The sequence below is a fragment of the Mirounga leonina genome, unplaced genomic scaffold, assembly GCF_011800145.1.
Source record: "Mirounga leonina isolate KUSES-001 unplaced genomic scaffold, KU_Mleo_1.0 Mir_173, whole genome shotgun sequence".
NCBI classification, from domain to species: Eukaryota; Metazoa; Chordata; class Mammalia; order Carnivora; family Phocidae; genus Mirounga; species Mirounga leonina.
The window spans coordinates 60,572,457-60,590,295 of record NW_023270447.1 but is presented as its reverse complement, the minus strand read 5'-3'; the positions used below and the strand labels follow the sequence as shown (position 1 = coordinate 60,590,295).

Here is a 17,839-nt window from a genome sequence, read left to right as displayed (position 1 = left end):
TCAAAACAGAGTCCAATCAAGAGGGCCAGGGATAGACTTGGAGAGCAAAGGTTCAAGGGCTGGCCGTCTTAATGAGGTCAAAGAGCGGCAGGAGAAGGAGGATGGAAGAAATCCGAAGGGGTATAATGGTGCGTAATCGGTAGGATGTGGCGATTGAAATTGCAAAAATGAAGTGGGTCCAAGAGAAGCCAAGGGCCAGCGTGTAGGCAGCGGGCAGGCGAGTGGAATAGAGGGAGTTCCTGGAGATGAGGGCTCAGGAACAGAGAGGTCAAGGAATTGAATGAAACATCTCGAGCTGGTCTGTCACCATCTTCCATCAAGGGCCAGCTAGTAATACTTTAAGCTTTGCTGGCCATACGGTTGTCACAGCTACTCAGCTCTGCTCTTGTAGTGTCAGAACAGGCATAGACAAGGTGATGGGCATGACTGTGTTCCAGTAAAACCTGTTCACGAAAACAGGTGATGTGCTAGATTTGGCCCACAGCTTATATGTAGTTTGCCCATCTCTGATCTACGGGCTTAGTATTCACAATATGGTCCATGGACTGGCAGCGTTGGCATCACCAGGGAGCTCCTTAGAAATGGAAAATCTTAGGCCCACCCCAGACCTATTGCATTTTAACAAAATCCCCAGGTTTTCAAACCCTAAGGTTTGAAAGCACTTTTTTTAGAGACACTAAAGTCCCTCCGATGGTAACAGGAAGCCAGTGAACCAGTTCTCAAAATCTTTAGTGAGTGGTGCAATCTGGCGTTTGATGTCCTGCAAAAGGGTGTGGCTTCAGCCAGGGGCCCAGGGAAGGAAAGTTGCAGAGCAGTGGTCTGTCCTGGGAGAACACTGACCCACTTCCTGCTTTGTGGTCCCCACGGGTGGGAATAGCCACCAGCCCAATCTCTTCCACTCTTATTTTTACTTCTTTCTCGGGTGCCTGTTTTGGAGGTAGGCCTCTTATTGTTCATTTTCTCTAGGTGGGAGGAGTTTACTCCTATGACTGCAGTTTTGGCCACGTGCCCAACGTGGAATTGATGAAGTTCATCGCAATGGCCACATTTGGTTCTTACCTGTCCACTTGTCCTGAGCCAGAACCAGGCAGCCTGGGTCTAACTGTCTACCACCGGGCATTTCTCCTCTACTCCTTCCTGCGCAGTGGAGAAGCCCTGAACCCCGAGTATTACTGCGGTGAGGGGCAGACTGGGGCCAGGGGTGGGGGGCTGGGGAGTGTAGCATGGACACGGAGGTGATGCAGGAAGGGGTCCCTGAGCTCGGGCCTGGGGCTGACTGTTCTGGCACGGTTCTCTCCCCTGGGATGGCAGCATAGCCCCCCCCAACCCCCCAGCTCTCTGTCAGCTCACGGATAGCCACCCGCCCCTCCCTCACCTCACTGGTCTTCTAGGCTCTCAGCACCGCCTGTTTAATGAGCACCTGGTCTCCGCAAGCAGCAACCCTGCCCTGGCTCTACGTCGGAAGAAGCACACCGAGAAGGAGGTGCCTGCTGACTTGGTCAGCACAGTGTCTGTACGGCTTCGAGAGGGTTACAGTGTCCGAGAGGTCACACTGGCCAAAGGTGAGGGTCACTAGCCTCTGCCCCGTCTCGCAAGCCTCAGACCTGCCAGACCAAGCGGAAGGCGCCTAGGTATCACCCGTGAGATTCTGCTTGTCATTGGAGACAAGTGGGTTCTGAGCTGCCTTCAGGGCCTCGTTCTCTCAGCATTTAGCTTCCCAGGTCCATCTTTGCCAGGGGTGGGTCATCGGAGGGTGGTGTGGTGTCCTGAACTTGACTCTGTTTTCACATCACTGCTGCAAACTTCTGTTTGTGGCAGTTGGCAGGCTCTAGGCCTGCAATCTCTGGAACTATGCTTGGAACCTTTAGCCAGGCTAGAGTTCCAGGAGGTCGGTGGGGCTTTTGGATAGAACTCAGTCCCAGGCTGGAGTCCTATGCCTTCTTCCCCTAACTAGTCTCCTGATTCCCCTGAAGGAGGGTCTCAGCTGGAGGTGAAGCTCGTGCTGTTGTGGAAACACAACATGCGCATCGAGTATGTGGCTGTGGCGCCCTGGCCCCTGGAGCCTGAGGGCCCTCGAGGAACACGGGTGGAAGTGACAATGGAAGGGGGCTATGACATTCTGCATGACGTTTCCTGTGCACTAAGGCAACCCATTCGCTCACTCTATCGTACCCACGTTATCCGACGGTTCTGGAACACGCTGCAGAGGTGAATGAGGTCACCGCTCAGTGAGTGATGCCCCGTTTGTTGTGTGGGGAGACAGGTGTGAAACTGGGAGCTGGTGAGAGCCCCCCTGAGGCCCAGGCTTGTGTCCAGGGTCCCACGTCCCCCTGGGGCTCCCTTCCTCTGTGCCCACTGGAGTCAGGGGTGGCTCAGGGCTGACTCTTGCTCTGCAGCATTAACCAGACGGACCAGATGCTAGCCCACCTTCAGTCTTTCTCTTCAGTCCCAGAACATTTCACGCTTCCTGACAGCACCAAGAGTGGAGTGCCGCTCTTCTATATCCCGCCTGGCTCTGCCACCCCGGTGAGTGGTTCTGATGCTCGGCAGCCCCACTCCACACCCGTCCAGGCTCAGACTAGCACAGCTTCTAGAGCCCAGAGCCACCTTCTTTTTCCTTCCCTCTCAACCTAAACCAAAATTCCTAAGCTTTAGCCTTGAGAGCAGTTCTCCTCCCTCCTTCCAAGTTCCTGACAGAGAAGGATCTATAGAGAGAGGCTGTCCTCAGCAGACCCCCGGTGCCAGACGTAAAGACTTGGAGAACGCAGAGGTTCCCACGAGCCCCTTCGCCCCATCTCCACGTGGAGTATTCTGGCCTCTCCCGGCGTCCTCACCCATTTCCCACCAGTGCCAACCACCGTGAACCGTGCACTGCCTAAAGACCGTAGCTTCCTTTGTCCTGTGCTGACTTCACCCTCGGCCCACGGACATCAGCCTTGCACCGCCAGGCGCAGCTTTTGCTGGCACGCAGCCACCTCACCCTTTGCCTGGGTTTAGCTTAAAGGGCCACCCAGTCTGTCTCTGGGCTCCTCCCAATCTGGCCTTCGTCCTGGAGGCCTCTGTGTTTGCTCCTGTCCCAGGCTGGGCTCTGAGCTCCTCTCTGACCCCTGGACCCCACGGTCCTGTTTGCCAGTTGGCCCTCGTGCCCTGTTTCTCCATGAATGCTCCTACAGGGCAGTCCTTCCCGTCCCCAGGTGCTCTCCCTTCAGCACAGTGGGTCCGACTCCTCCCACGCCCAGTTTGCGGCCTACTGGAAGCCAGTGCTGTCCATGGATGCCAACTCCTGGCAGCGCTGGCTGCACATGCATCGCCTGGTGCTCATCCTGGAGCACGACACGTGGGTATCCTCTGTGGGCTGAGGGGACAGGGAGGGTTGGGGAAGGGGGGGGCAGCAGATGAGCCCTCACCCACCGCAGCCAAGGAAGAATGATGACCCTTCTCCAGCCTTCCTGGTTACCCACGCCCACATCCTCAGATGGGACCTGGCAGAGAGAGACCAGCAGTCTGTTCTCTGCCTCCAAGCCTGGGGCTGCGAGGTCTGAGCTCGGCCCACACTGCTCTTCCAGACCCATCCCCAAGCACTTGCACACCCCCGGCAGCAACGGGCGCTACAGCACCGTGCAATGCAGGATCTCACACTCCTCACTGACCTCTCTGCTTCGGGACTGGAGCAGCTTCGTGCTCGTCGAGGGCTACTCCTACGTGAAGCTGCTCTCCAGGTGTGCAAAGCCATGGGCCCTCACTCCTCCCCCTCCACCGCATCCCACATCTCTTCCTCTAACCCCAGACCTTACCACTCCTTCTCGGCCCACGGACAGCCTAGAGCTGCTTACTGACCCCCATTTCTCCCTAGTTCCCCCGACCAGCCCCCCTCCTCCTTCTACATGGTCCGCATCATTTCCAAGGCCCCGTGCATGGTCCTTCGCCTGGGTTTTCCCATCGGCACACCGGCCCAGGCCCGACACAAGGTGAGCTGGGCCCTGACTGACTCCCAGACCCAGGAGCCCTGGAGGGTGGACTGACTCTTTCTCCCCACACCATACAGGGCCAGGGCCAGTGGAGAGAGGAGCCCCCAGATCAAGGAATGCTTGGAGTAGAGGGCTCTCTCACCTTGTCTGGGGGCCCCTTCTCCCAGACCTAGAGGGGACAGGGTTAAGAGGATCTGATCACATTTCTCCCCCAGATCGTGTCAGGCTTACGGGAAGAGATCTTGCGGCTGCGTTTCCCCCACCGGGTGCAAAGCAAGGAGCCAACACCCAAGGTCAAACGGAAAGGGCTGGGGGGCATTGGTGGGGGCAGCTCTCCCTCCAAGTCCCCCCCCATGCTGGGCCCGCAGCAGGCCCTGTCTGACCGGCCCTGCCTTGTGGTCCTGCATAAGCCCCTGGACAAGCTACTCATCAGGTTGGTGTAGAAGCTGGGGCCCGGGTTGGGGCTCAGGCTGGGGCTCAGCTGGGTCCGAGTGGAGATCGAGGGGTTGCCTCTATTGCCCAGGTATGAGAAGCTACCCCTGGACTACCGGGCCCCCTTCTTACTGACACTGGAGCCACCAGGGCCACTGCCATTGGTGTCGGGCCGCTCAGCCTCTTCTAGTCTAGCGTCGCTGTCCCGTTACCTCTACCATCAGCGCTGGCTCTGGAGTGTCCCATCGGGCCTGGCGCCCGCACTGCCGCTCAGCGCCATTGCACAGCTCCTGTCCATCCTCACTGAGTATGTCACCCGGGCCCCGCCGGGCAGCTTGGGGCAGGGAGAGAGCAGGTGTAGACTCTGGGTTCGGCCCTGGCAGAAAGCCTACGTCAGACCCTGGCCATCTCTGAGCCCCATTACGCACGGTACTTAGCGTAGAGCAGCACCTGCCACTGCCCTCCCCCACCTCCCGCACCTGCTACGGTCAACTTATTGTGGCCTGTGCACAATAAGAACTAGAACTTACTGCACCTGAGGCACCAGTAGTCTGAGCAGGGCTGCCAGCAGACAAGTCTGGCTGGACGGCTGCTGGAAGTGGCCACATAAGTGGCATGAGGGGCAGGAGGATGGACTCTGAGGGTCTCTCCCCCATCTCATCCCGTCCCCACCCCCACCTTTGTGGGGCTTCAGAGTCCGACTCTCCGAAGGCTTCCACTTCGCCTGCAGTGGGGAAGGAATCATCAACATGGTCCTGGAGCTTCCAATTCAGGTATGTGCCATCCCTCGTGACGCCTCCCCACCAGGGCCCGTCATCTGAGGGACACTTGCCTGTCAGCCGGGTTGGGACTGCTGTAAACTTGGCCTCATGGAGACCCTGTGGTCAGAGGACCCAAAGCCTGAGGCCAGTCCCAGGACAGTGTGGCGGGGGCTGGGGTTCTGAGGGCCCGAGCTGGCCTGGTTGAGGTTTGCCCACGATCTCCTGTTCTGCCCTCAGAATGAGCCCTTGGGGCAGGCTGCAGGCGAAGAGAAGCACACCTGCGTTGTCCAGTACATTCTCTTCCCCCCACACTCTACCTCCACCAAAGACAGGTGAGGCCCAGGTCCTCTCTGGGAGCCGCCTCTCTCCACATTCCCACTTGTCCCTGCTGCCCCTGAAGTTGTCTCCTGGGCTGTTAGGGAGTTGGGGTAGCGGGTGCTGTTTCCAGATGCTTCATCAGGCAGACGCTGGTCTGGAAAGGCCACGTGGGAGTTTCGTCTGTCCTGTGCTCCCCCCGTGGACTGACCCCTTGCCACTCGGCTATGGATTGGACTCTCCTCTCTGCCAGGCTCAGGGCTCCTCCTCCTTTAGCTTCTCCACAGATGACGACAACGATGTGGAGGTGGAGGCCCTGGAAGGAGACTCAGAGCTCAACCTGGTCACCGAGGTGTGGGTGGAGCCTCAGTATGGACGGGTGGGACCCGGCCCTGAGAGCTGGAAGCATCTCCAGGACCTGACCTACTCCGAGATCCCTCGAGCTGTGAGTGACCCCTGCAGGTCCCCCACACCTTACTGGGGCAGGCGCCGTCCCCTCTGGAGTACCACGGCCTGTGCACTTCCTGGGCCCTCTGAAGCTCTGTGCTCTGCCCGTCTCTGTGTGGGCTTCCTGAAGAGCTGGACACCAGAGTCCTTGGGCCTAGGGCAGGCTGACCCCTGACCTCTGCTGCTTATGCCCTAGCTCCACCCTCGGGATGCTGCATGCATAGGCTCCATGCTGAGCTTTGAATACCTGATACAACTGTGCCAGAGCAAGGAATGGAGTCCCCTGCTCCCGGAGCCAAGGGTCTCTGATGGTCAGTGGGGAAGGGGCCCCCGGGGTGGAGCAGGAGAGTGGAGGGCGGGGGGCAACCATAGCTGGGGCATCTGGGTCTCACCATGGGTCTTCTCTTTCTTCCCTCCCTCCTAGGATTGGACCAGGGAGGAGATACCTGTGTCCACGAGATCCCTTTCCATTTTGACCTAATGGGACTATTGCCTCAGTGTCAACAGCTCCAGATGTTCTTCCTTCTGCTTTCCAGAGGTGGGTGAACTTCTTGCTTACTGACCCACAGGGCCAGTGGGCGTGGGAATGATAGAGCATAGAGAGCAGATGAGTCTGCACGTGAGCCAGAGGAGCGCTGGGGCAGGAGGAGGCTTGGAGGCCGCACGAGGGCCGCCATGGTCAGGGCTGAGCCAGGGTGCTGGGCAGCAGGAGGCTCTCGGCGCTGAGCGGAGTGTGTGTCGGGCAGAGCCAGAGGGCGTGCCTCCCGCCGAGGGGCCCTGCCCCGCCAACGACACGGTGCTGTGCCTGCTGCACAGCTGCCTGGGGCAGGAGCTGAGTGACCGGGAGACCCCGCTGACCGCCGCCGAGCAGGCCGCCTTCTTGAGTGAGGTGCTGCGACGGGCCTGCCACAGTCCAGGTGAGCTCCCACTTCTTCCCCAGACGGCACACTCTGGCCCAGCCCCCTTTTCCCTACCCCTCAGGGGGGCTTCTGTCTTTGGGTCTGGGCCTCCCTGTCTCTTCACCTCAGAGCCCTGCCTCTCTGCCGGCCCTGCCCTCGTCTGCCCACCTCTACTCCCATTGCAGGTCCAGAGGAGCCACCAGTGGGGGGCCACGGGATCCTAAAGGATCGAGCAGTCAGCAGCACCCAAGCCACTGGAGACTCAGCGCTTCCTGCCCTGGTCAGCACCGCTTTGTCTCCTTGAGCCCGTTTTCCCACTGACCTTCTGTTAGCACATATCCATGCCCCAACTTCCTATCACTGGGGTTGCTAAGTGCCTCCTGCCAGAGATGGGATGCTGTCACTCCCCTTTGTCTTGGATCTTACAAGCTATACCTAGGGCTGCACTCCACGGTGCAGGAAGGGAGCAGGGGTGGGGTGGTCCCTTGCGGATTGCTCTGATGTTGTTTCTCTCTTACAGGGTGGAGGCCCTCCTGAGCCTCTCAAGCCTCTCATCTCTGCCCAGCTCCCTCAGTGGCGCTGCTATGCAAGGCTTCTGACCCCCCAGCATGTCTTTCTCACTTTCCTCCCGGCTACCTTCTCAGGTACGACCTGCTCACCTTTGTCACTAGCCCCACATACAAACCCCTGGACTTCCTCACCAACCTACCAGGCAGCTCTGACTTCTGTCTCTTTTCCCCTTCAGATGTCCTACATCTGGCTGCCTATGGCCTGGAGGGACCCTCTCCAGAGGAGACAAAGCCTAAGTTCGGGGATTGGAGCGGGGCCGCCAGCCTGAAAGATCTGGGAGGACCTGGGGTGAGGGCTGCAAAGGCCCAGGTCCCCACGCTCAGTGTCACCGCAGCCGGCGGTAAGGCTGCTAACTCTTAAGTTAGTTAAGCAGGAGCAGGAATGGGAAGAAACAGAAGGCTTGGAGTCCATGTGACACCTCTTCCCACAGACACTGCCCAGAACCCAGGAGACCTAAGCCCACCTTTCCGTCGGGACTTACAAGCTTACGCTGGGCGTCAGGCTCCACAGACGGAGGGTGCAGATGGTCCCCGGACTCGGTGTCCTGTTTACATCTACAGCTGTGCTCTGGAAGCGCTGAGGGAGCAAATGGTTGGCCTGCAACCCCCTCAGGCACCCCGAGACGTCGTCTTCCGGTGAGTACCCTCAGTATTGACCTAGGTCCTCCCCCAACCGTGGCCCCCAGCCAGGGCTCATGACCACCATGCTCAGGGGTATAGACAGACAGGTTGATGATCAGTGGCAGGAACTCAGTCCATGTCCTGCCAGCTCCTGGCTTAGCTTCCTTCAGCAAATCAGTTGAACTTGCTCGGCCTTGAATATAGTAAGTAGAGACGTATGGACAGTCCACGGGAGCGCGGGTGGGTGGGGAGTCTGAGATATCCCTTAGGAGAGTCGGCCAAGCTTGCTCCTCTCCCTCCTATTCCTAGGACTCAGTTCCTCGACCAGCCCTCCCCATCCTCAGCCTGGATGGAGCCCAGGTTCAAGGAGGCAGCCAACCATTGTGCCTTGCTGCAGGAGCATGCACAGCGATGCTATGTCCGCGGTGAGCAGGAGGCCACATTAGGGAGTGTCAGGGAGGAGGAGTCTTTGCGGGATTACGGGCACAGGGGCTGGAGGGGCCGTTCCTGAGCTTGACCGTCATGGCCCCTTCCACTTCCTCAGGGCTGTTCCGGAGTTTGCAGCAAGCACAGAGCGTCTCCTCACAGGACTTGCTGACAGCGGTCGACGCCTGTGAGGAGCTACTACAAGAAGTAGACATCACCCCTTTCCTGCTTGCATTGTGTGGCCATACTCGGGCTTTGCCCCAGGCACCCCCAAGCCCTGGGCCTCTCAGCCCTGGGCCCTTCAGCAGCAGCATCGAGGAGGGCCCTGAGCCTCGGGACCGAGCTGTCCTGGCTTCTGAGTCCAGGTTAGGATGGTCCCAGAATGATGTGTCAGGGCTGCGCAAGGTCCCTGTAAACAGCCCTTCCGAGCCAGGGGTGAGGCTGTGCAAGGTCATGCCCACACACCGGGGAGGTGGTTGCTTTGTCGCCGGCTTCTTGCTCCCATTTTCCGGTCTCCTCTCTGTCTCTCCTGTTCTGGCGTGAAGCGTTGAGCTGGGTGAGGGGTAGAGAGTTGCCGGCTGCCATCAGTGAAAGTAGAAGCTTGTTCTGAGGACGCTCGTGCAATAGTAGTAATCCCTGGAACCACTCTGTGAGTTTCAGAGTGTGTCGCTCGCTGCTGAGTCCCCAGCTCACCTGAGGGGCCCAGCAAGTCCCTGATGCAGGGAGGGAGAAAGGCAAGCTAGCAGACAGCTGTGTTTCTGGCCCCTGTAGTGTATTAGCATCCGGGAAGCAAAAGAAGCAGAGGGAGGAAGGTGCTGATGATGCCCAGGTTTGAACTCTAGCCCAGTTCCCTGTCTGGAGCTCTAGACCCTCCACCTTTTGTGCCCCCCAATCCGTGCATTTTCTCCCCACCAAACCTTGCTTCTCCACCTGTGTTCTTCCACAGTGAATGAGATCACCCTCCACCCAGTGGTCCGAGTCAGGAAACTGGGAGTCCTCCTTACTCATTCCTCTGTGTCACAGAAACGTCCAGTCGTTAAGAAACGTGGGAGTTCGAGCCAAAGTGGGTGGGGTGGTTCTCCTTGCCTCTCCCACTGCCCGTGCCATTGTGCTAAGCACCCTCGCTAGAACCAAAGATGGTGTGTGCCACTCCCAGAAGGGACGCAGGCTCCTCCGGGACTTGGTGGCTCTTAACGCCTCAACGCCCTTCACCCCCACCCTGCCCACTCAGCATAGAGACCGAGGACCTCAGTGAGCCTGAGTTTCAGAACAGCCGTGCCCCTGGCAACCCAGACCCTAGCCTGGAGATCTCTCTGACGGACGTCTGCCAGCTCAGAGGAGAGGCACATGACGCCCTTCATAGCCTCATCCAGGTGAGATGCTTGGGGGGGAAGAGGAGGGTGGAGGCCTGCCTGCCCCAGGGCGCCGTGTGCTCTCTTGGGACGGGGGTATATAGGTGTCTACTCTAGGCTAGCGGGGAGTGTTCTGCCCACGGCGGGCTGACATAATAGGCTCCTTCTAACCCCCAAACAGGAGAAGTTCCTAGAGATCAGTGGTCTCCACTTCCGCACGGTGCCCTCCAATCCACACTACTTCTTCTACTGCCCTCCATCCAGCCGGCGAGAGGTCAGTGGCTTCCTTCCTCCCTCCCTCGGACCCCCGACCCTCTGGACTCTTGGCTCTCTGAGGCCCTGATGTGGCTCTTGTCCAGCCGTGGATAAAGCGGTCTCTTTCTTTTGCTCAGGATGAGGGCCCCCGGGACACAGCAGACAGAAAAGTCAGTGACCTGGAGTTCTCAGAGGCCGAGCTCATAGGAGAAGAAGGTGTGTGGGCAAGTGGGGAGAGGTGGGAAGGCTGCTTCAATCGGGATTCGGGGCCCTCCACGGCCAGCCTGTCCCACTAAGCCCACGACATGCATCCCTGTCTAGGAGACACATCAGCCTGCTGTGTAGTCACCGAGAGTGACCCAGAGCTCGAGGTAGAATACCGTGAGAGCCGTGAGCCAGACCTGGGGCCAGTGGGGCTCGACTCCGCCTCGCTGTCAGATGCAGACACCGTGAACCCCGATGAAGACTCCTTCAGTATCCTGGGGGGCGACTCACCGACGGGGCCCGAGAGCCTGGTGCGTGACCTGCCGCCTCTCTTCCTGCACCTCACGTGCTCTGTGCGGCTGCGCGGGCAACACAGCTCAGTACCCGTGTGCAGCCTGCCCACCTGCCTCGGTGAGTCCAGGGTGCCCGGGGGCGGGCCACAGGTCCCGGTACAGCCCGCCTGCCTGTTGGAGGGTGGGGGGCAGAGCCTACAGAAAGAACTCATTAGCACTGAGGACTTGAAGTCTGTGCTTATCCCCGGGCTCCAGCAACCCCTGACTTTCCCCCTCTCGCAGGTCAGGTGCTTTCCAGTCTGGAGGGTCCCCCCATTGGAGGCCGAGTGCCCCTGAGGGACCTCAGTATTACCCTGGACGTCTTTGTGCTGACCTTGCCTCTGGAAGTGGAGCTTCCCCCGACCTCAGACCCTCAGCACCACCGGTGTGGCAGCAAGTTTGGTGGGGGGGGGGGGTCTGGGCCTTGCTGGGGCAGGGTCCCATTAAAGGAATCTAGAGGCACTTGGGGACTCAGGACCCCTTAAGGATTCCAAGGAAGGAGTGCTGAGGAGGCCTAGGGAGAGGGTAGCTGCTGATCTTTGACCTTTGCTCCTACCCTATTCAGGTCCACGTCTGAAAGCAGTGCTTCATTCCCACGATCCCCAGGGCAGCCATCATCTTTAAGGTCAGATGATGGCCTGGGGCCCCCACTGCCACCCCCAGAAGAAGACAGGTACTTCCCCTTCCGCCTCACAGAGTTCCTTGCTCCCTGTCAGTTTTGTTTCCTGGAAACCAACATCTAAACCTTTCTTCCACTTAGGCATCCCGGACTATCCAACTTGGCCACACCCCACAGGCTGGCTATTGAGACCACCATGAGTGAGGTGAGGGCCTTCCCTCCCCCAAGCTAGGTGACAACCCCTTAACACTGTAACTGATACCCTTGCCAGCATGTGAGTAAAGTAAGGGGCCTCTTTATTCTGCGATCAAAGTAAGGTCACCCTCAATCTGTGAGGTAGTGTCTTCTAGTCTGCGAGGGAGATGATGCCCCAAGCGTCAGGGAGGTGCCCCTTGCCACTTCCCGGATTGCTCTCCAACTGTAGATCCACTGGTTGCTGGAGGATGAGATGGTGGGGGCCCTCCGAAGAGGGGGCATCCCCCAGAGCGCTGCGTTGCAGCGGGCAGCTGCCCACATCCATAGCTCTCCTGGACGCTCCACCTGCCTTCGCCAGACCCTGCCACTGAGTTTTGTGTTTGGGCCAGAACGTTCCCTCACACAATTCAAGGAGGTACGCTGTCCCCAGAACACCCCCCGGTCATCCTGGGGCCCGTTCTTCCCTGGACTCCAGATACAGAAGTAGAAGGGCCTCTCCTGGTTTGAGTCCATAGCATTCCCCTCCGGACAGCCTCCTCACCACATTGTCCCTCACCCCATGCCTGGAGGCCCAGCTCAGTGGGAAGAGACCCAGCTCCCCTCCTTGCCACTAGGCCTGTTGAAGTTTAGGCAAGTCCCTGACCCTTTGCGCACCTCAACAATGGGGGTGCCGGTGTCTGCTTCACCAGGGAGTTGTGAGGGTCTGATGAGGTGTGGGGTGCCGTGAATAGGGTGGGCTGCTCCCGCCCGAACTGTAACCTTGGCTCCTGATTCCCAGGAGTTTCGCCGCCTGCGCCTCCCTGGCCATGTTCTTCTTGAGGATCCTGACAGTGGCTTCTTCTTTGTGGCAGTTGGCCAACAGCCAGGTGCGTCCCAGGGGGAGCCCCCTTCAGCAGCCTGGGCTTGGCACAGCCATGAGGACAGGGCCGAAGGCATCGAAGGGGAGGTGAGCCTTTCCTGGGATGACCTGGGAATGGGGGCGGGGGGTGGAGGTAGGTGTTGGGGGGGCCTGTATTCAGTTCTGACTTCCTGCCTCTCAGGCCCTGACAGCCAGCCCCCAAGCCCCTGGCTCCCCAGAAGGTTCTGAGGGCACCCCCCTCCTCAGCCTGCCACAGGGAGGTAAGAGAGGACTCGGGCAACAAAGTCTGGGGGCTAGGACCAGGGACTTGTAGATCCCCGGACCTGCTTCCATTTTCGGAGGGCGGTCCTAAGCAAAATCAACAGAGGTTCCAGGCCTTTCCCGTCTCTTCCCAGGGAGCCAGCCTGGGCCCAGCCGGGGGCTGAGCCTTATGTCCAGTCAGGGCAGTGTGGACTCTGACCACCTGGGTAAGCTGGGACAACGCAGAGAGGACTCTAAGCTGTCAGGAGGCAGACGCAGGGCTGCATGGCGGAAGGACTGGGCAGGGGGCATCAGAAGGGACTGATGTGAAGGGGCCGGGCCCATCAAGCCTGATACACTTGGGAAGATCAGATGAGCCATAGGAAGGAGCTGAACCTCAGCGCATTTGACACAGGTTACGATGGCGGCAGCAGTGGCTCAGACAGTGAGGGTCCCAATGAGACCCTAGGGGAGAAGGGTCCCTTCACGTTGCGGACCCCGCCTGGGCCAGCCCCTCCACAGCCTTCGCTCTCAGGCCTCCCCGGGCCCTGTCTGCCTGACTTCTGGCTCATTGTTCGGGTGCTGCAGGATCGGGTAGAGGTGTACGCCCACGCACGGTAAGTAGGGCCCTGCACCCTGACTCTGATGTCTGCTGCTTTTCCCTGGTCCCACAACACTCCTCTCCAGGGTCGTTCCAAAGTAAGACTTGGGACTGAGGGTTTGGGGAGAGGTCTGACTGTATTCTGGGGCTGGAGGGTCCTGACCACTTCCCACAGCCTGAGCAAAGCAGGTCACTCTGCTTTCCTAATGGAGTTCAAAACTGGTAGGATTTGGGCTCCTAGCCAAGCATTAAGAGCTTCTCCAGTTCAGAGCAGCTTCAGAAGTTGACGTGGGAATAACAAGTGATATGTAACGAGCACTTACTATGTGGCAGACGCTGTTCTTAGTGTTCCACCTGGGTCAGCTCCTTCATCTGGGCCACGGTCCTAGACAGTATTATTCTCCTTAAGGGGGGTACCTCAAGCACAGGGAAGTTAAATACTTGCCCAAGGTCACAGGAAAGGGCAGAGCCGGGACTCACAGCAAGGCCCCTGGTTAAATATGGCTCCCATCATGGGGTGGGGTGGGTTTAAGAAGGAAGACCATCCTTCTGCTCAAGATCTGTGAATGGAGAGGAAGGTAGCTTTGGAAGCTGCCCACGTGGAAGCTGATAAAGCAAGCCTGGAGCCTGTGCTTCTGTAATTGCTATGGAGAATTCCGCTTTTCCCATTTTCCACCATGTTTGCTTCCCTCGGTCCAGTCCTACTCCCCTTTCGTGGCTTCTCTTGGCCCCAGCTCCCAAGCGCCTCCCCCCCTCAACTGTGTCTGATCCATCCCTCCCCTCCAGGAGCCTGATTCGGGAAGATGGGGGGCCAGGCACCGAGTGTCGCCACCTGCAGCAGCTCCTGGTGAGGCGAGTTGGGGAAATCTGCAGGGAGGTCAACCAGGTAAGGGACAGCTGGGAGCAGGGCTTTCTAGGCCTGGGACACTGCTCAGATGAGGAAGGAGTTTCTAGGAACTTGACCTTCAGAGGCTCTTGATCCATCTTGGATATTTTCTTTGACACCTGGTTACTGGGGTACTCTTACTCCCTGGGCTCTACAAACTGGGGAATGCTCCCTCACCCACTCCTAGTAATGTGGGTTACTCTCCCAAACCCTGACTATGAGCTGTTTCATCTTGTGGCCTTGTGCTAGCATTAGGGATATAATAGTGAACAAGTCAGGGAAACCCTGACTCTCTGGAGCTTTGGTCGAGTGAGGGAGATAGACCTTGAACAACTAAATTACAGCAATCATTCCCATTACGATTGTAAAGAATGGTACAGAGGAAAAGTAGAGACTGCGATGAGAGCATATGACAGGGTCTAACCTTCTGAAGTGTCAGGCAAAGAATTGATTTTTTAAGCTGAGACCTGAAGGGTGGGGACCAGATTCTGGCAAAGAGGAGGGATAAATGTTCCTAACCTGGGGTTCAGAGCCCTGAGCCCGGTGACTGTGGGACACATCTCTGACCCCCCAGTGATTACTGATGCTCTCTTGACCGCTGACCGCCCGTGATAACGGGCATTCTCTCTGGCCTTTGATCACCCCTGACCACCACCACCAATTGTATGAGGAATATTTCAGTTCCCTGATACCCGGCTCCTCCTCCCAGCGGCTGCTTCTGCAGGACCTCCATGACAGTCACGTGTGTAACTCTCTTCTGGTGGCCGAGAGCGAAGAGGATCTGTGGCGCAGCGAGACCCCCTTCCACTCCCGTCAGCGGGCACCGCTGCCCAGCGATGGTGAGACCCCACCCAGGAGCCTCCCTGCCGCCCTTCCTGTGTCCGTGCTTGGGTGGGAAGACAAGCGCAGAGTCGCCGTGACTTGGTCACCAGTGCCAGGAGAGCAGGGAGGGTAGGACAGAAAAGGTCACTGAGTTTGGCCATTGAGAGTTCCCGTGTGTCGTTAGTGAACATAGTTTTGGCAGAGAGGTGGGACTAGGAACCAGAGGAGCCAGAAGTGAGAGGATCTTACACAGGTGGGGCAGAGAAGAACGACTCATTCAAATAGCGTGGCAGGCACACAAGGAAGGGATTTGACAAAAAGGCGGACTCGAGCACATGTATGTTCCACAGGGAAGGAGCCAGGAGACAAGGAAGGGTTGAGGAACACAGGAGAAAAGGGACCGTGAAGGGTCTGTGACCTGTCTTCCTAAGGCCGTGCCTCTGCCTGGCCCCACCTTCCTTTCCAAAATGACCTTCTTTCCCCTTTGGGTCACAGGGCCGAGGAATGGTGTGGAGGGGTGGGCGAGTCGGCCAAGTCACAGGTAGAAGACCAGAGGGGAGGAGCTTCAGGCCCAGTAGGAGAATTTGCCTTCCGATCGGCTGTCCCTCCCGACAGGCAGGCACAGGGCCCCTTTGGGCTTCCGGAGATTTCTGGTCGCAGATAGGAAGTCCGAGACTCTAACCTATACTCTACTCGAGATGCTAATTGAAGTCTTAACACTTCCACTCTCTTCTCTTACTCCTGATGACCCTTCAGTGCAGCTCAGAGGGGAAAGCCAAATGATGTCATTCTTTTGCAGTTCTCCCGTCTGGTTTAAAAATAAAATCAGACCACTTCTTGTTTTTAATATTCTCAGCAAGTCGGTAGGTGAACGTTCCTAACAGTCCCGGACATCATGTCTCTCGGCACATCCTGAGATGTGCTCCATATCAAAGCACCATTCCCCTAATTAGTGGACTTCCCAGGGTTTGATGGCGTCTTCTGCACATTGAGCATGAGCTAGGACAGCCACGCACCTTTGCTGCGAATGCCTTCTAGCAGCGTGCGACAGAAGACGGTCGGAGCCCGGAGACAGCCCTTCCTCATTACCGTCTCTCCATGCGGTTTTGCTGGAGCCCTGAGCAAGCAGCCGCCTGTGTGCTCTCTACACTGCTCACACCTGGCAGCAGTTTCTCTGGGAGACCAGATGGCCACCTCTGCCACATCGGGAGGCTCCTCATCATGGGGAAGCTGGAAGGGGTCAGACAAGGCACTGGCCTGTGTCCTTGGGCTCGTGCATTCTGCCCTGCTGCCCTATGGGTTCTTTGGGGCGGCTGTCCTCCAGAGCACAGGGTTTTCCCTCACTCTGCGGGTGTGTATCAGCACTCCTATCCTCTTGGTTCTAACAGGGTTCTCGTTGCCACTCTTCGTGAGTACGACAGATGGGGTATATGTTATGTATTCTATTATGACACAGCCAGGGTGTCTGGACATTATCTTCCGGATTTTCTCATGCTCTGCCTTACCTGACACTTCTTCTTAGCTCCTTCTGCACATCTCCCTGAGAGCCTTTGTGCTGTGACCTGGCTTCCTAAGAGCATGGTCCTGCCTTGTTACCCGAAATGACCGGCTTTCCCCTGCAGGGTAATAGACAGGGCCAAGGAGTCCTGGCGAGTGAGGACAAGTAGGCCAGTTCCTAAGTGAGAAGTAGCGAGGGCAGAGGGCCGTGTCTCGCTTCTGATCCGCTGTCTCCCTTCCCCCCAGATTACGCTGCTGATGAGAGCTGTGCACCCCGAGGGTACCTAGCCGCCACAATGCAGTTTGTCCCTGGCCATTTCTCCTGTGACGTTGTGTGGGGAACCGTGATTCGAGTCCATTCGCGCCTGAAGATGGGGCCCAGCATGGGGGTCTCTCGTGGTGTGTGACGGGCATGAGAGGCAGGAGGAGGGGGAGGGAATCTGGAGAAGGGGGTGTCCTGAGCCCCTGTCACTCCCACAGCCATCCAGGCCCTGCGCTCCGTGCTCAATGCCTTCTCTGTGGTGAACCGGAAGAATATGTTTGTCTATCAGGAACGAGCAACGAAGGCTGTGTACTACCTGCGGTACGTGGGCCCTGAGAAGAGAGGGTGGGGCAGGGATCAAGGACGGTGGCCAAGGAGGTATGTCCAAAGACTGTGCCCCTCTCTCCCAGGCTCCTGGAGACTTCCTGCAGCGAGCGGCCATGGGAAGGTGATGCGCTGCCCCCCTCCCTAGCTCTGTCCCGAAGCCAGGAGCCCATCTACTCTGAGGAAGCTTCGGCACGTATCACCCCCACCCCCCAGGCCCCTGTAACTCCCCTCATACTTTGCCCCCTGGAGCCGGGCCCTGACCTGAGTTTCCCTGTAGGGTCCTCGTTCTCCCCTGGACATGGCTTCTAGCCGCAGTTCCGATGCTGCTCGTCCTGTGGGCCAAGTGGACAGGCATATCCAGCTGCTGGTGCATGGCGTAGGACAGGCAGGTAAGCACTGCGCAGAGGGGGCAGGGGAGTGACCAGAGGAGGTTCCGGAATCCTCCCGAGACTTCTCGTAGCGCCTTCCTACTCTAGCTCATGCTGTGCTCTGGGTTTCCCTCAAGTAGGAGCTGGGCGGGACAGACAGATGTTTAGAGGGTAGGCCCTGCAGCTGATTGAAATGCAGCTTGGGGAAGAGGAGCCATTAAAGCTGACACCGGTGTCTAGGCTGGGTGACTTTGGGTGGATGGTGGCTCCACGGGCTGGAGACCAAGGGCAGGTTTGGGATGAAAGTCATGTCTGGGAGACGGTGAGCATGAGGTCCCCGGTAGGCAGCTGGATGTCGCAGCTCGTGTTCATGGCTGGCTTAACGTGTACCAGGTCTCGGGCTAAGACTCTTACATCCGGGGTAGATGGCATTATTAAGACGGCATTATTACTTCTGTCTTAGGGATGAGGACACTGAGGCTTTGAGAGGTGACACTCACCTGTCCGTAGTCACACAGTGAGCTAGAACTTAGCAGAACTAGAACCTAGTGCTGGCTGCCTCCAGTATGTGGGGGAATGTTC

The 17,839-nt window shown here is 58.1% G+C and overlaps 1 protein-coding gene across 4 annotated transcripts in view; it reads left to right on the top strand.

Moving 5' to 3' along the window:
- The window catches only part of SZT2 (SZT2 subunit of KICSTOR complex), a 50,060-nt gene that overhangs the window by 18,211 nt on the left and 14,010 nt on the right, over nt 1-17,839 (top strand). For all 4 annotated transcript variants that reach the window (XM_035018804.1, XM_035018803.1, XM_035018805.1 and 1 more), the window contains exons 8-46: nt 967-1,177; nt 1,392-1,562; nt 1,974-2,208; nt 2,397-2,526; nt 3,195-3,337; nt 3,567-3,719; nt 3,854-3,968; nt 4,184-4,401; nt 4,492-4,707; nt 5,095-5,173; nt 5,399-5,493; nt 5,753-5,921; nt 6,120-6,234; nt 6,348-6,461; nt 6,670-6,840; nt 7,008-7,102; nt 7,343-7,466; nt 7,568-7,732; nt 7,823-8,027; nt 8,322-8,437; nt 8,557-8,803; nt 9,670-9,811; nt 9,972-10,064; nt 10,183-10,261; nt 10,367-10,660; nt 10,825-10,966; nt 11,147-11,254; nt 11,342-11,405; nt 11,625-11,810; nt 12,174-12,341; nt 12,436-12,514; nt 12,650-12,721; nt 12,910-13,111; nt 13,882-13,981; nt 14,691-14,820; nt 16,547-16,699; nt 16,781-16,883; nt 16,973-17,078; nt 17,167-17,278. In XM_035018804.1, coding sequence (XP_034874695.1) covers nt 967-1,177; nt 1,392-1,562; nt 1,974-2,208; nt 2,397-2,526; nt 3,195-3,337; nt 3,567-3,719; nt 3,854-3,968; nt 4,184-4,401; nt 4,492-4,707; nt 5,095-5,173; nt 5,399-5,493; nt 5,753-5,921; nt 6,120-6,234; nt 6,348-6,461; nt 6,670-6,840; nt 7,008-7,102; nt 7,343-7,466; nt 7,568-7,732; nt 7,823-8,027; nt 8,322-8,437; nt 8,557-8,803; nt 9,670-9,811; nt 9,972-10,064; nt 10,183-10,261; nt 10,367-10,660; nt 10,825-10,966; nt 11,147-11,254; nt 11,342-11,405; nt 11,625-11,810; nt 12,174-12,341; nt 12,436-12,514; nt 12,650-12,721; nt 12,910-13,111; nt 13,882-13,981; nt 14,691-14,820; nt 16,547-16,699; nt 16,781-16,883; nt 16,973-17,078; nt 17,167-17,278 — 5,620 coding nt within the window. The remainder of the gene's footprint in view (nt 1-966; nt 1,178-1,391; nt 1,563-1,973; nt 2,209-2,396; nt 2,527-3,194; nt 3,338-3,566; nt 3,720-3,853; nt 3,969-4,183; nt 4,402-4,491; nt 4,708-5,094; nt 5,174-5,398; nt 5,494-5,752; nt 5,922-6,119; nt 6,235-6,347; nt 6,462-6,669; nt 6,841-7,007; nt 7,103-7,342; nt 7,467-7,567; nt 7,733-7,822; nt 8,028-8,321; nt 8,438-8,556; nt 8,804-9,669; nt 9,812-9,971; nt 10,065-10,182; nt 10,262-10,366; nt 10,661-10,824; nt 10,967-11,146; nt 11,255-11,341; nt 11,406-11,624; nt 11,811-12,173; nt 12,342-12,435; nt 12,515-12,649; nt 12,722-12,909; nt 13,112-13,881; nt 13,982-14,690; nt 14,821-16,546; nt 16,700-16,780; nt 16,884-16,972; nt 17,079-17,166; nt 17,279-17,839) is intronic.